The sequence below is a fragment of the Oncorhynchus masou genome, chromosome 16 (assembly GCF_036934945.1).
Source record: "Oncorhynchus masou masou isolate Uvic2021 chromosome 16, UVic_Omas_1.1, whole genome shotgun sequence".
In the NCBI taxonomy this organism is placed as follows: Eukaryota; Metazoa; Chordata; class Actinopteri; order Salmoniformes; family Salmonidae; genus Oncorhynchus; species Oncorhynchus masou.
The window spans coordinates 39929324-39947260 of record NC_088227.1 but is presented as its reverse complement, the minus strand read 5'-3'; the positions used below and the strand labels follow the sequence as shown (position 1 = coordinate 39947260).

Sequence of the window (17937 nt, the reverse complement as noted above, 5' to 3'; positions counted from 1 at the left end):
TAGCAGACAGACAGACATATTACCACTCCACTCCTGGCTGGAATACCTGGCTGCACCTGCAACCCACCCAGTTATTTGATCTGACGTAGCCGGCTGGGCAAGCTGGAGCAGTGGACACTCCAGGTTCTACAACTTTAGACAGAGAACACCACAGAGATATTACTAGGGATGTAGTTCTATGAAGAACACTCCAGGTTCTACAACTTTAGACAGAGAACACCACAGAGATATCACTAGGGATGTAGTTCTATGAAGAACACTCCAGGTTCTAGAACTTTAGACAGAGAACACCACAGAGATATTACTAGGGATGTAGTTCTATGAAGAACACTCCAGGTTCTAGAACTTTAGACAGAGAACACCACAGAGATATCACTAGGGATGTAGTTCTATGACGAACACTCCAGGTTCTACAACTTTAGACAGAGAACACCACAGAGATATCACTAGGGATGTAGTTCTATGAAGAACACTCCAGGTTCTAGAACTTTAGACAGAGAACACCACAGAGATATCACTAGGGATGTAGTTCTATGAAGAACACTCCAGGTTCTACAACTTTAGACAGAGAACACCACAGAGATATCACTAGGGATGTAGTTCTATGAAGAACACTCCAGGTTCTAGAACTTTAGACAAAGAACACCATAGAACTCTAGAAATGGGTTCTTCCAAAATTCTATCCTAGAATGTTGATAATGTGTATAATGTACTCTGGCAACAGTCGTCAAAACGCTTAGAATTATCTCATATATACATTTTCTAATGGTGTGAGGTATTAAATTGATATTCAGTGTTAAAATAAATAAAAGTACATTATTTGCATAACTAGTGTGGTGTATTTATATATTTGAGACATTAGCATAAAGGGGTGGAACTTGGCTGTAACCCCAATGAAGTTCCTCTGACGAGGCCTGCCTACATTCACCTGCGCTGTCTACACCGCCTGCTATTTATTGTTGTTGTCACGTTCTGTTGCATAATTCAACTAGTGTGTCAATAGCAGAATACACTGGGAAAAATATATATAAACGTCTGGGTCTAGATTACACCTATTTATCCATACACTATACTGAATATTAAAAAGTATGTGGACACCACTTCAAATTAGTGGATTCAGCTGTTTCAGCCACACCCTTTGCTGACAGGTGTATAAAATCGAGCACACAGCCATGCAATCTCCATAGACAAACACTGGCAGTAGAACGGCCTTACTGAAGAGCTCAGTGACTTTCAACATGGTGCCGTCATAGGATACCACCTTTCCAACAAGTCAGTTCGTCAGATTTCTACCCTGCTAGAACTACCCCGGTCAACTTTAAGTGCTCTTATTGTGAATTGGAAACATCTAGGAGCAACAACGGCTCAGCCGCTAAGTGGTAGGCCACACAAGCTCATAGAACGGGACCTGTACTCGGTTGCAACACTCACTACTGAGTGCCAAACTGCATCTGTAAGCAACGTCAGCACAAGAACTGTTTGTCGGGAGCTTCATGAAATGGGTTTCCATGGCCGAGCAGCCGCACACAAGCCTAAGATCCCCATGCGCAATGCTAAGCGTCGACTGGAGTGGTGTAAAGCTAGCCGCCATTGGACTCTGGAGCAGTGGCAACATGGTCTCTGGAGTGATGAATCACGCTTCCCCATCTGGCAACCTGATGGACGAATCTGGGTTTGGCAGATGCCAAGAGAACGCTACTTGCCGCAATGCATAGTGCCAACTGTAAAGTTTGGTGGAGGAGGCATAATGGTCTGGGACTGATTTTCATGTTTCGGGCCCCTTAGTTCCAGTGAATAGAAATCTTAACGCTACAGCATACAATGACATTCCAGACGATTCTGTGCTTCCAACTTTGTGGCAACAGTTTGGAGAAGGCCCTTTCCTGTTTCAGCATGACAATGCCCCCATGCACAAAGCGAGGTCCATACAGAAATGGTTTGTTGAGATCGGTGTGGAAGAACTTCACTAGCCTGCTCAGAGCCCTGACCTCAACCCCATCGCACACCTTTGGGATGATTTGGAACGCCGACTGTGAGCCAGGCCTAATCTCCCAACATCAGTGCTCGACCTCACTAATGCTCTTGTGGCTGAATGGAAGCAAGTCCCCACAGCAATGTTCTGACATCTAATGGAAAACCTTCCCAGAAGAGTGGAGGCTGTTATAGCAGCAAAAGGATGGACCAACTCCATATTAATTCCCATGATTATGCAATGAGATGTTAGACGAGGAGGTGTCCACATACTTTTGGTCATGTAGTGTACTTTACATTGTTTGTGAGACGAGACATAATACTACTATAATCTGAATGTTAATTTTCGTAAATTGCTTTAATTTCAGAGCATCTAATTTGTAAACATTTCTAATTATTACTTTTTTAAATTCCACCCCCAATTTTTTTTTTTTTACACCCATCAAAATAAAGTTATCTTTCTCGTTGTTGAGATATAAGTGATATAAGTATAAGATCCAGATGCAACAGAAAGACAATCTATTCCATCTATTTCAGCCACTACCAGGGTGTGTTTGACAGGTCATTACTAAAGTCGCAGGAGTAAAATGAAAGCAAGCAATCCAGTGAGATTTAAGTGACAAGTGGATTTTGAACCCCTCAAACACAGGAAATAGATGGCTGAAAAAGAGGTGGAAGGGATTGTTGCTAGTGTACGTTTGGCATTTGCCAGAGAACACCAAGTTTGGCAAATTCGCCACTGGTGCCCTGTGCTCTTCACAGATGAAAGCAGGTTCACACTGAGCACGTGACAGACGTGACAGAGTCTGGAGACGCCGTGGAGAACGTTCTGCTGCCTGCAACATCCTCCAGCATGACCGGTTTGGCGGTGGGTCAGTCATGGTGTGGGGTGGCATTTCTTTGGGGGGCCGCACAGCCCTCCATGTGCTCGCCAGAGGTAGCCTGACTGCCATTAGGTACCGAGATGAGATCCTCAGACCCCTTGTGAGACCATATGCTGGTGCGGTTGGCACTGGGTTCCTCCTAATGCAAGACAATGCTCAGACCTCATGTGGCTGGAGTATGTCAGCAGTTCCTGCAAGAGGAAGGCATTGATGCTATGGACTGGCCCGCCCGTTCCCCAGACCTGAATCCAATTGAGCACATCTGGGACATCATGTCTCGCTCCATCCACCAACACCACGTTGCACCACAGACTGTCCAGGAGTTGGCGGATGCTTTAGTCCAGGTCTGGGAGGAGATCCCTCAGGAGACCATGTGCCACCTCATCAGGAGCATGCCCAGGCGTTGTAGGGAGGTCATACAGGCACGTGGAGGCCACACACACTACTGAGCCTCATCTTGACTTGTTTTAAGGACATTACATCAAAGTTGGATCAGCCTGTAGTGTGGTTTTCCACTTTCATTTTGAGTGTGACTCCAAATCCAGACCTCCATGGGTTGAAAAATTTGATTTCCATTGATAATTTTTGTGTGATTTTGTTGTCAGCACATTCAACTATATAATGAAAAAAGTATTCAATAAGAATATTTCATTCATTCAGATCTAGGATGTGTTATTTTAGTGTTCCCTTTATTTTTTTGAGCAGCGTATTTCAAATCAAAATAAAATCATTGGTCACACGCGCTGAATACAACAGGTGTAGACACAGTGACATGCTTATTTACGAACACCAACAGTGCCAACAGTGCCCATTCCCAACCGTACCCATTCCCAACAACAGTGCCCATTCCCAACAACAGTGCCCATTCCCAATAGTGCCCATTCCCAACAGTGCCAACAGTGCCCATTCCCAACAGTGCCCATTCCCAACAGTGCCCATTCCCAACAGTGCCAACTGTTCCCATTCCCAACAGTGCCCATTCCCAACAGTGCCCATTCCCAACAGTGCCAACAGTGCCCATTCCCAACAGTGCCCATTCCCAACAGTGCCCATTCCCAACAGTGCCAACAGTGCCCATTCCCAACAGTGCCAACAGTGCCCATTCCCAACAGTGCCCATTCCCAACAGTGCCAACTGTGCCCATTGCCAACAGTGCCCATTCCCAACTGTGCCCATTCCCAACAGTGCCCATTCCCAACTGTGCCCATTCCCAACTGTGCCCATTCCCAACAGTGCCCATTCCCAACAGTGCCAACTGTGCCCATTCCCAACAGTGCCCATTCCCAACAGTGCCCATTCCCAACTGTGCCCATTCCCAACAGTGCCCATTCCCAACTGTGCCCATTCCCAACTGTGCCCATTCCCAACAGTGCCCATTCCCAACAGTGCCCATTCCCAACAGTGCCAACTGTGCCCATTCCCAACAGTGCCCATTCCCAACAGTGCCCATTTCCAACAGTGCCCATTCCCAACAGTGCCCATTCCCAACAGTGCCGAGTTAAAAGATAAGACAAATATTTGCTGAATAAAAAAGGAAAGTATCACACAACACAAAAGAAACAAGGTTATAAACAAGGAGTACCAGTACAGAGGCAATGTGCAGGGGTACAAGTAGTTGAGGTAATTGTGGGTAAAAGTGACACATTTTCCCCACAACAACAAAAAATGTCCCTTTACTTTTGTTCATGTACATTTCGTCTAGTAAAAGAAGCATCTATTCACAAAAAAAAATTATTGTGTAACAAATGTGTCCCAATTGTTTCTGACAGTTACTGATAGTCCCATAGACTACATAACCTCTTGGAAAACTCTACTTGTATTCATGCATTTTTACTTTGTTCAAAATAACATAAACATATTCAATATCCTGTTCATAGTTTGCAGATAACATCTGATGTGGTATACCATGTATCACAGATAACATCTGATGTGGTATACCATGTATCACAGATATCATCTGATGTGGTATACCATGTATCACAGATAACATCTGATGTGGTATACCATGTATCACAGATAACATCTGATGTGGTATACCATGTATCACAGATAACATCTGATGTGGTATACCATGTATCACAGATAACATCTGATGTGGTATACCATGTATCACAGATATCATCTGATGTGGTATACCATGTGTCACAGATAACATCTGATGTGGTATACCATGTATCAAAGATAACATCTGATGTGGTATACCATGTATCACAGATAACATCTGATGTGGTATACCATGTATCACAGATAACATCTGATGTGGTATACCATGTATCACAGATAACATCTGATGTGGTATACCATGTATCACAAGTAACATCTGATGTGGTATACCATGTATCAAAGATATCATCTGATGTGGTATACCATGTATCACAGATAACATCTGATGTGGTATACCATGTATCAAAGATATCATCTGATGTGGTATACCATGTATCACAGATAACATCTGATGTGGTATACCATGTATCAAAGATAACATCTGATGTGGTATACCATGTATCACAGATAACATCTGATGTGGTATACCATGTATCACAGATAACATCTGATGTGGTATACCATGTATCAAAGATATCATCTGATGTGGTATACCATGTATCACAGATAACATCTGATGTGGTATACCATGTATCAAAGATATCATCTGATGTGGTATACCATGTATCACAGATAACATCTGATGTGGTATACCATGTATCAAAGATAACATCTGATGTGGTATACCATGTATCACAGATAACATCTGATGTGGTATACCATGTATCACAGATAACATCTGATGTGGTATACCATGTATCAAAGATATCATCTGATGTGGTATACCATGTATCACAGATAACATCTGATGTGGTATACCATGTATCAAAGATAACATCTGATGTGGTATACCATGTATCACAGATAACATCTGATGTGGTATACCATGTATCAAAGATAACATCTGATGTGGTATACCATGTGTCATACCATGTGTCACTCTGTATCCAGGTAGCAACTGCAGTAAGTATAGTCTACTGGTGGCCATCATTCCTGCAGTTGGATATTTTACCAAGTGGACGCCCCCCCCCCCCAACTGGCTTTTTTTGTTTTTCTATTTTCTATTAATGAAACTAATTCGTTTTGTGATCAAAGCTCTGATATGCAAAACAATAGAATTATACAATGCTTTGAGATAGAGAGGGACACTTCATTTTAATACACAATAGGGCTAATTGTAAATGTCTAATAGCAAATTGGTACATTCCGCACAAAGAAAATGTAGAATAATGTACATGCTCTTTTCAATAGGCTAATTGATAGAGCGACAATTATATTCGATTAGACTATTTAGCATAGAGATAATCAGATCTGATCCCCCCCAAAAAATGTATTCATGCATCAAAGGAATGGTCTTACCGATTGTGGAAATGTGAGACGGGTGAAATTCGTTGTCCGTGAATCTGCATAATAAACATGTTTTTCCAACCCCCGAATCTCCGAGAAGCAGGAGTCGGAAGAGAACATCATACTGCTTAGCCATAGCGTCTTAGAAATTAGAACAGCCAGCAAGCTAACTCAGCAACGAATTTCCAAAAGCAACACAGCTACACCCCAGCCCATGTCTGCCCAAAATGCAATCAAGTCTTTTGATAGTCTTTCGAGGAACCGGTGAGCAGCTCTGTCTATCAAACCAGGAGGAGCGGTCTCTTTGGTAACAACGCCTAGGTATAAGAGAAGGGATTCCACCCAGCCCACTCCTCCTCTGGTGGGTGCGGTGGCGGGGGAAGCTCTCAGCAGCATCCGCTTTTCACTTGACATCACCGACACGCGAGATGGTTGGTTGAGAAAGCGCGGGAGTAACACGACAGTACGGAAGAAACACCTTTATTATTTTATTGTCCGTAAACTACACCAGGAAGAGTAATTGTGCAAAGAGGCTACCTAAAGTGAGCTAAATGAAATAGGGCTATTTCTTTTATTCCTACAGCCTAAAATAATTGTTATTTTATGATGTGCCAAGTGGCCTACATGTTTATCTCAAAAGGATTCTAGTAGAAGTTTTACCACATAACAAATAAAGCATGGTTGGATTGAGTTAACACATTTTTCATAAATGACCCCTACCCCTAGGCATGTATTTTAGGATTCCTCAGAATATTCATGCACTAATATGACAGCAAATTAAATAAAGGTTACACACATACACCACACTGACCAAAAAGTTATTTTGTGGGCATTTACGTATATCCCCATTACCAGTAAAACATCATCAAAACCTAGTTCTTTCATTTAGTTGCTGTGCTGTTTCGTTGTCAAGTCGTTTCATTCTCAACCAGGATTTCAATGGAACGCCATTTGGGTCTTTGCGTGTCAAAAAATATACTATTTAACACGTCAAATTACACACTTGTTGACCAATCAGGACCTGAATATGACGGCACGTCACATAATAATTTAACGGGTTCATAAATGTTTTACGAAGTTATTACACATTGATTACACCATCACTCGTACTTCATATGTCACAGAGATTCATCTGACTTGCCTTTATTTAACTAGGCAAGTCAGTTAAGAACGGTGGGTTAACTGCCTGTTCAGGGGCAGAACAGCTCGGGATTTGAACTTGCAACCTTACAGTTACTAGTCCAACGCTCTAACCACTAGGCTACCCTGCCATCCCGCTGTATGCTATGATGCTGTATGCAATGATGCTGTATGCTATGATGCTGTATAATATGATGCTGTATGCTATGATGCTGGTAAAAGTTGTCTTGCGCACCTTCAGTGCTGGTCATAACAAAAAGCTAGCTAGCTCAACGGATCCAAACAATGTTCTTCCCCAAAAACATAGCAAAACGACAATCTGTTTCTATATAGCTAGGTGTCATCATCTAAAATAACCTTAATTTATAAAGACAGTTCTTATTTGATTAATGGTGGATGAGCCACAATAGGGGACTTTTGGGTTAGCCTTCAAAATAAACATATGGCATAGTTCTACTATTTGTATTCATTTGCATCACTGTCAATGACATACTTTTATTTTGAAGGCAGACCGCAAATTCCACTTGTGCCTAATCCTTATTGTGGCTAGCTTCACAAAACAACCCAGGCCGGGTGAGCCTCACTCGCCAGATGAAGCTAGCTGGCTGCTTTGGGCAACAGGGTTAAGTAGCTGGCTAGCTATTTATTTTCATGAACATAAGTTCAATTTCAATAGGCGAACAACAAGTGTCAACCTAGCTAATACTTACTCACAAGGATTCCTAAATCATTGCGAAGAATAATGAAAATGACTGCAGTTTCTACTGATCATTGCTTTCAGGCTGGTTGTATTGGTGCTAGCTAGATACCAAGCTAAAGCTAGCGACCCCAGAAGTTGTGGTCAAACTTTGTGCTTTATTACCAAAGCGGTATTGTAAACACATCGTTCGTGGCCGCTGTAATGCTTGTTTGTAGACTTTTTTGTACAGCTTTGACATTGCTACTGTGTCTTTTTTGACACGCCAAGACCCAAACGGGGTTCCATAGTATGTAAGTCATGAAGCTAATAGCAGTGACGCTATTACTGTGTAACACCATTAGGGCAACATCTGAACAACTACGCACTTGGTGGTGTTGTCCCGGTGCTCGACCAGTCGGCGACAGAAAACGGTTGATTGTCAAGGGCAATGAATACCATTATCTTGGCGTTAATCGATTTCGCCTTGTGAGTTGTCTCTCTGAAATGTTCTTACTCTTTCAAATGACTGCTGCACTTGTTGACTGCTCGATCCACACAGCAGACATTGTGGACGAGGTTCGGAATGCTGTGTTGTGCGGCGTCATTACGTCATGTGCATACCTATATAACGTAGGTACCTCCGCCTTGACATCGGTTTTGCACATCAGCGTATATCAAATATATATATATATATATATATATATATATATATATATATATATATATATATAGAGAGAGAGAGAGAGAGGAGATGAAGACAGACCAGCTCATCTGAATACAAATTACAACTTCTAATTTGAATTCTGATTAGCCTGTAAAGTTATTATCCATCCTAGTCCAAACATTCAAGATTGAAAGGACCGTATGCTTTATCAAAGGTTGCTACAACATGTAACAGCCGTAGAGCTTGAAGACTTCTGTCGTGTGTTAACGTCTGCGTGGTTGCTGGGGTGTTGTGATGTTCTTTATTGTACAGTAGGGTAGTAATGAAATGCCAGCTGATCTGTGACTAACTCAGTGACTAAGCCTGTACTGAACATAGCAGACCAGAGCAGGTGAATTCTAATGACATGCACCTCTACACACACACACACACACACATCTACACACACCTCTGAGGAAAGGTTACTTACTCGGGAGAGGAGGGGGAGTGTCGGGTGTGATGTGACACACACACAGCCTTTGACGCAGAGGAATGGATGTGCAAGTGTCACTGTTGGCACCTGCAGATCAACAGTACTGAGTTGGTTATTTGGGAGAAAGGAGAGAGATGATTTACTTCTGAAGTTGTCAAAGAAGTCACTCTAAGTAGAATGTACAGTCATTTTAAATGTATTAAAAAAAATGCATGTTTTATGCATAAAAGGTATCCTAGTAGTTTAAGGTACCCCACATGTATTTAGCTTATTGTGTAGCCTATGGTATGTTTGTTGTGTATGTATCCAAGCCAATGTCACATTTCTTTGTTTAACCAGGTGGCCAGTTGAGAACAACTTCTCATCTACAACTGCGACCTGGCCAAGATAAAGCAAAGCAGTGCAACAAAAACATCAACACAGAGTTACACATAAACAAACGTACAGTCATTAAAACAATATAAAAATCTATGTACAGTGTGCGCACATGTAGAAGAGCAGGGAGGTAAGGCAATAAATAGGCCATAGAGGCAAAATAATAATTACAATTTAGCAATTAACACTGGAGTGATAGATGTGTCACTAGCTTTAGCAGCCATAATGTACCCTGGTCCCAGATCAGTTTATACTCTCGCCTACTCCATTGCTGTCATTGTCAAGCCATACATGGCAGTGAGTTGGCATGATAGCACAAACAGACTTCCACTCTGTGTTTTCTCCCTAGGCCCACTCTATTGAGAGACCAGCACTACCAGCACCTGAAGAAGGGATTGCATCATCTCTGATTCCTATGCGGTATGGAGACTACTGCCAGGCAGACAACTGTATAAACTCTGAGCCTGCACGAGAACTAATTACCTAAGAGTGTTTCCCACAAAGCATATCATTGATGACCAAATACTATATATAATATATGCCATTTATCTGAAGAAGGGCTTATGTCATCTCTCAGAACTCATCTCCACCACTTATTTGTATTCTAAAGACAGCTAGGTGAGTCAACCGCATGTCACAGTAAGTACATGTTTCCTCAACATAGTAGCTATCAGCAAAGTCAGTGCTAGTAGGAAAAAACAAGTGGTTGGGGGTAGGGGGGATTTAGTCAAGATATTCTTCTTCGTTGCTATTGGTCAGAACTGAAGATGTGCCTCATATTCTAAAATGGTCTCCAGCCTCCTGTCATCGTCGTCATGGTTTCTAAGTTGCGTTAAGAATTTATACTTTGGAGCCCATTGCAAGTTGAAGTCTCTTAAGTATTCCACATTCTGTTTTATCTGAAACTGAAGAACAACACTGAACAAAAATATAGACGCAACATGTGTATAGAGATCTCAGAAATGTTCCATACGCAAGCTTATTTATCTCAAAATGTTGTGCTCAAATTTGTTTACATCCCTGTTAGTGAGCATTTCTCCTTTGCCAAAATAATCCATCCACCTGACAGGTGTGGCATATCGAGAAGCTGATTAAACAGCATGATTATTACACAGGTGCACCTTGTGCTGGGGACAATAAAAGGCAGTTTTGTCACACAACACAATGGCACACGTCTCAAGTTTTTAGTGAGCGTGCAATTGAACACAAGCTTTTCGCTACATCCGCAATAATATCTGCCAAATATGTGGACAGTATGCGACCAATAAGATTTGATTTGATTTTGACTGCAGGAATGTCCATCAGAGCTGTAGGCCAGTGAGTTGAATGTTAATTTCTCTGCTATAAGCTGTCTCCAACGTCGTTTTAGAGAATTTGGCAATACATTCAACCGGCCTCACAACCACAGACCACGTGTATGTTGTCGTGTGGGTGAGCGGTTTGCTGATATCAACGTTGTGAACAGAGTGCCCCATGGTGGCGGTGGGGTTATGGTATGGGCAGGAATAAGCTATGGACAATGAACACGATTGCATTTTATCAATGGCAATTTGAATGATACCGTGATGACAGTGTCATGCCATTCATCCGCCACCATCACCTCATGTTTCAACATGATAATGCACGGCCCCATGTCCCAAGGATCTGTACACAATTCTGCTAATGTCCCAGTTCCATGGCCTGCATCCTCATCCATTGAGCATGTTTGGGATGCTCTGGATCGACGTCTACGACTGCATGTTTCAGTTCCTGCCAATATCCAGCAACTTCACACCGCCATTGAAGAGGAGTGGGACAACATTCCACAGGCCACAATCAACAGACTGATCAACTGTATGAGAAGGAGATGAGTCTCACTGCATGAGACCAAATGGTCACACCAGATACTGACTGGTTTTCTGATCCGCGCACCTACTTTTTGTGACCAACAGATGCATATCTGTATTCCCAGTCATGTGAAATCCATAGATTAGGGCCTAATTCATTCATTTCAATTGACTATTTTCCTTATGTGAACTGTAACTGAGTAGAATCTTATGACATTGTTCCATGATGCGTTTATATTTTTGCTCCGTATATATTGAGACTCAGCATTGACAAAAGCATTGTAGGCTAAACTTGCCGGATATAGACCATTTAAAAAAAAACAACAACACCAAATCCTTTTCTGAAATAAATCAATCATATTTCACCTCTCCTGTTCCAGAGGAAAAATGTCCATCTGGGGTATAATATTACTGAAATGCATAATTCTTTAGTAGTCGATATTATATTAGGGTACAGTGCATCCGGAAAGTATTCAGACCCCTTCACTCTTTCCGCACTTTGTTACATTACTGCCTAATTCTAAAATTGATTTACATCGTCCCCCCCCCTTGTCAATCTACAATAGTGACAAAGCAAAACAGGTTTAATTTTTTTTAAAATAACTGATATCACATTTACATAAGTATTCAGTACTTTGTTGAATCACCTTTGGCAGTGATTATAGCCTCGAGTCTTCTTGGGTATGACACTACAAGCTTGGCACACCTGTATTTGGGGAGTTTCTCCCATTCTTGTCAGCAGATCCTCTTAAGCTCTGTCAGGTTGGATGGGGAGCGTCGCTGCACGGATATTTTCAGGTCTCTTCAGATATGTTCGATTGGGTTCAAGTCCGGGCTCTGGCGGGGCCACTCAAAGACATTCAGAGAAGCCACTCCTGTGTTGTCTTGGCTGTGTGCTTGGGGTCGTTGTCCTGTTGGAAGGTGAACCATCGTCCCAGTCTGAGGTCCTGAGCGCTCTGGAGCAGGTTTTCATCAAGGATCTCTCTGTACTTTACCCCGTTCATTTTTCCCTCGATCCTGACTAGTGTCTCAGTCCCTGCCACTGAAAACATCCCCACAGCATGATGCTGCCACCACCATGCTTCACCGTAGGGATGGTGCCAGGTTTCCTCCAGACCTGACGCTTGGTATTCAGGCCATATAGTTCAATCTTAGTTTCATCAGACCAGAGAATCTTATTTCTTATGGTCTGACAGTCCTTTAGGTGCCACGTGGCGAACTCCAAGCGGGCTGTCGTGCCTTTTTACTGAGGAGTGGCTTCCATCTGGCCACTCTACCATAAAGGCCTGATTGGTGGAGATGCCAAGATGGTTCTCCCATCTCCACACAGGAACTCTAGAGCTCTGTCAGAGTGACCATCGGGTTCTTGGTCACCTCCCTGACCATGGCCCTTCTCCCTCGATTCCTCAGTTTGGTCGGGTGGCCAGCTCTAGGAAGAGTCCTGGTGGTTCCAAACTTCTTCCATTTAAGAATGGTGTTCTTGGGGACCTTCAATGCTACAGACATTTTTTGGTACCCTTCCCCAGATCTGTGCCTTGACACAATCCTGTCTCGGAGCTCTACGGACAATTCCTTCGACCTCATGACTTGGTTTTTGCTCTGGCATGCACTGTCAACTGTGTGACCGCATGTGTGTGCCTTTCCAAATCATGTCCAATCAATTGAATTTACCACAGCTGGACTCCAATCAAGTTGTAGAAACATCTCAAGGATGATCAATGGAAAGAGGATTCGAGTCTCATAGCAAACGATCTGAATACTGAATAAGGTATCTTTTTATTTGTAATACATTTGCTACATTTCTAAAAATCTGTTTTCTCTTTGTCATTATGGGGTATTGTGACGTCATTATGGGGTATTGTGATGTCATTATGGGGGTATTGTGTGCAGATTGATGAGGATAATTTTTATTTCATCAATTTTAGAATAAGGCTATAACGTAACAAAATGTGGAAAAAGTCAAGGTGTCTGAATACTTTCTGAAGGCACTTTGTGTGAGAGGTTATAGACCTACAGTCAGTGTCCAGATTTCAGCGAGGCTACTATTCCATTTAACCCATCAAGTTCCCTTGACGTGCCATTTTGAAGTCCACATCTTGTTACTGTCGAATTTGTGTAGCGCTTCACAATCATCACACGTAACATAGCCATAACATAATGTTAACTTAACATAGTTATAGCATAACGTTAACATAACATAGTTATAACATAGCCATAACGTTAACATAACATAGTTATAACATAATGTTAACATAACATAGTTATAACATAGCCATAACATAACGTTACCATAACATAGCTATAACATAACGTTAACATAACATAGTTATAACATAGCCATAATGTTAACATAACATAGTTATAACATAACGTTAACATAACATAGTTATAGCATAGCCATAACGTTAACATAACATAGTTATAACATAGCCATAACGTTAACATAAAATAGTTATAACATAATGTTAACATAACATAGTTATAACATAGCCATAACGTTAACATAACATAGTTATAACATAATGTTAACATAACATAGTTATAACATAGCCATAACATAACGTTACCATAACATAGCTATAACATAACGTTAACATAACATAGTTATAACATAGCCATAACGTTAACATAACATAGTTATAACATAACGTTAACATAACATAGTTATAGCATAGCCATAACGTTAACATAACATAGTTATAACATAGCCATAACGTTAACATAACATAGTTATAACATAGCCATAAAATAACGTTAACATAACATAGTTATAACATAGCCATAACGTTAACATAACATAGTTATAGCATAGCCATAACATAACGTTAACATAACATAGTTATAACATAGTCATAACGTTAACATAACATAGTTATAACATAGCCATAAAATAACGTTAACATAACATAGTTATAGCATAGCCATAACATAACGTTAACATAACATAACGTTAACATAACATAGTTATAACATAGCCATAACATAACGTTAACATAACATAGTTATAGCATAGCCATAACATAACGTTAACATAACGTTAACATAACATAGTTATAACATAGCCATAACATAACGTTAACATAACCTAGTTATAACATAGCCATAACATAACGTTAACATAACCTAGTTATAACCTAGCCAGCACTGCCATCATCCTGTGTTACCACTTCACCTAATGTTTCACACACATTACTTTTCTGCACCTCTCTTCTCTTTATTTTCAACTCTCCATTTCGTAGCTTTTCTCTTATTGAATTAAACTCTGACATTGTCCTTTTAGCCTCAGTGGATCGACGCAAACTTTTCCTGCCCAAGTTCCCGAAAGCATTTGGCTATTGGTGTGTATTTGGCAGTTACAGTTAGACGCTAAAGCTTACGCTGAGGCTACGCAACTAGCGGCAGATAAAATATGGGGGAAACCTCAATGTAGCCTACAGATATGATCCAGAATTATACATTTATGGAATTTGAATGCATTGTCTTCTCTTCATTCATCTACCCACACGCCTTTCATCCACACAATATTTCATGACTCTCAACCCACCCAAAAAGCAGATTATGAGTCAACCTACACGAAATGTCTTGAAGCCAGTAGGTTGTGTCACTATAGTCTCTGACTGTTCTCTCTGTAGTGTAGAATCTGTCTGACTGTAGGGAAGTCAGATAGATGTTCTCTCTGTCACCAGAGGCCAGCCGGCTGTGGTTCTGGTACTAGATCCTATAGTATCTATAGTGTGTGTGTTCTCTCTGTCACCAGAGGCCAGCCGGCTGTGGTTCTGGTACTAGATCCTATAGTATCTATAGTGTGTGTGTTCTCTCTGTGGTGTCTAGAGGCCAGCCGGCTGTGGTTCTGGTACTAGATCCTATAGTATCTATAGTGTGTGTGTTCTCTCTGTGGTGTCTAGAGGCCAGCCGGCCGTGGTTCTGGTACTAGATCCTATAGTATCTATAGTGTGTGTGTTCTCTCTGTCACCAGAGGCCAGCCGGCTGTGGTTCTGGTACTAGATCCTATAGTATCTATAGTGTGTGTGTTCTCTCTGTGGTGTCTAGACGCCAGCCGGCCGTGGTTCTGGTACTAGATCCTATAGTATCTATAGTGTGTGTGTTCTCTCTGTGGTGTCTAGAGGCCAGCCGGCCGTGGTTCTGGTACTAGATCCTATAGTATCTATAGTGTGTGTGTTCTCTCTGTGGTGTCTAGAGGCCAGCCGGCCGTGGTTCTGGTACTAGATCCTATAGTATCTATAGTGTGTGTGTTCTCTCTGTGGTGTCTAGCGGCCAGCCGGCTGTGGTTCTGGTACTAGATCCTATAGTATCTATAGTGTGTGTGTTCTCTCTGTGGTGTCTAGAGGCCAGCCGGCTGTGGTTCTGGTACTAGATCCTATAGTATCTATAGTGTGTGTGTTCTCTCTGTGGTGTCTAGCGGCCAGCCGGCTGTGGTTCTGGTACTAGATCCTATAGTATCTATAGTGTGTGTGTTCTCTCTGTAAGCCGGCCGTGGTTCTGGTACTAGATCCTATAGTATCTATAGTGTGTGTGTTCTCTCTGTGGTGTCTTGACGCCAGCCGGCCGTGGTTCTGGTACTAGATCCTATAGTATCTATAGTGTGTGTGTTCTCTCTGTGGTGTCTAGAGGCCAGCCGGCCGTGGTTGTGCTACTGGATCCTACACAGTCTGGAGCTGCTGGAGGAACCTGTCCCCACCTCCATCGCCTCAGTGAGTACAGCCACTGTCTCCACCTCCATCGCCTCAGTGAGTACAGCCACTGTCCCCACCTCCATCTCCTCAGTGAGTACAGCCACTGTCCCCACCTCCATCGCCTCAGTGAGTACTGCCACTGTCCCCACCCCAATCTCCTCAGTGAGTACAGGCACTGTCCCCACCTCCATCTCCTCAGTGAGTACAGGCACTGTCCCCACCTCCATCGCCTCAGAGTGAGTACAGGCACTGTCCCCACCTCCATCGCCTCAGTGAGTACAGGCACTGTCCCCACCTCCATCTCCTCAGAGTGAGTACAGGCACTGTCCCCACCTCCATCGCCTCAGTGAGTACAGGCACTGTCCCCACCTCCATCTCCTCAGAGTGAGTACAGGCACTGTCCCCACCTCCATCGCCTCAGTGAGTACAGGCACTGTCCCCACCTCCATCTCCTCAATGAGTACAGCCACTGTCCCCACCTCCATCGCCTCAGTGAGTACAGCCACTGTCCCCACCTCCATCTCCTCAGTGAGTACAGCCACTGTCCCCACCTCCATCTCCTCAGTGAGTACAGGCACTGTCCCCACCTCCATCTCCTCAGTGAGTACAGGCACTGTCCCCACCTCCATCGCCTCAGTGAGTACAGCCACTGTCCCCACCTCCATTGCCTCAGTGAGTACAGCCACTGTCCCCACCTCCATCGCCTCAGTGAGTACAGCCACTGTCCCCACCTCCATCGCCTCAGTGAGTACAGCCACTGTCCCCACCTCCATCTCCTCAGTGAGTACAGCCACTGTCCCCACCTCCATCTCCTCAGTGAGTACAGCCACTGTCCCCACCTCCATCTCCTCAGTGAGTACAGCCACTGTCTCCACCTCCATCGCCTCAGTGAGTACAGCCACTGTCCCCACCTCCATCTCCTCAGTGAGTACAGCCACTGTCCCCACCTCCATCGCCTCAGTGAGTACTGCCACTGTCCCCACCCCAATCTCCTCAGTGAGTACAGGCACTGTCCCCACCTCCATCTCCTCAGTGAGTAGAGGCACTGTCCCCACCTCCATCGCCTCAGAGTGAGTACAGGCACTGTCCCCACCTCCATCGCCTCAGTGAGTACAGGCACTGTCCCCACCTCCATCTCCTCAGAGTGAGTACAGGCACTGTCCCCACCTCCATCGCCTCAGTGAGTACAGGCACTGTCCCCACCTCCATCTCCTCAGAGTGAGTACAGGCACTGTCCCCACCTCCATCGCCTCAGTGAGTACAGGCACTGTCCCCACCTCCATCGCCTCAGTGAGTACAGCCACTGTCCCCACCTCCATCTCCTCAGTGAGTACAGGCACTGTCCCCACCTCCATCTCCTCAATGAGTACAGCCACTGTCCCCACCTCCATCGCCTCAGTGAGTACAGCCACTGTCCCCACCTCCATCTCCTCAGTGAGTACAGCCACTGTCCCCACCTCCATCTCCTCAGTGAGTACAGGCACTGTCCCCACCTCCATCTCCTCAGTGAGTACAGGCACTGTCCCCACCTCCATCGCCTCAGTGAGTACAGCCACTGTCCCCACCTCCATTGCCTCAGTGAGTACAGCCACTGTCCCCACCTCCATCGCCTCAGTGAGTACAGCCACTGTCCCCACCTCCATCGCCTCAGTGAGTACAGCCACTGTCCCCACCTCCATCTCCTCAGTGAGTACAGCCACTGTCCCCACCTCCATCTCCTCAGTGAGTACAGCCACTGTCCCCACCTCCATCTCCTCAGTGAGTACAGCCACTGTCCCCACCTCCATCTCCTCAGTGAGTACAGCCACTGTCCCCACCTCCATCGCCTCAGTGAGTACAGCC

At 43.6% G+C, this 17937-nt stretch overlaps 1 protein-coding gene across 1 annotated transcript in view; it reads right to left on the bottom strand.

Annotated features, from left to right (window-relative positions):
* rab15 (RAB15, member RAS oncogene family) overlaps positions 1 to 6609 on the bottom strand; it is a 33206-nt gene extending 26597 nt beyond the window's left edge. Inside the window, exon 1 of the mRNA XM_064991676.1 lies at positions 6258 to 6609. Within this exon, the coding sequence (XP_064847748.1) occupies positions 6258 to 6381 (124 nt within the window). The 5' untranslated portion in view covers positions 6382 to 6609. The remainder of the gene's footprint in view (positions 1 to 6257) is intronic.
* Between the last annotated feature and the right edge of the window lie 11328 nt (positions 6610 to 17937).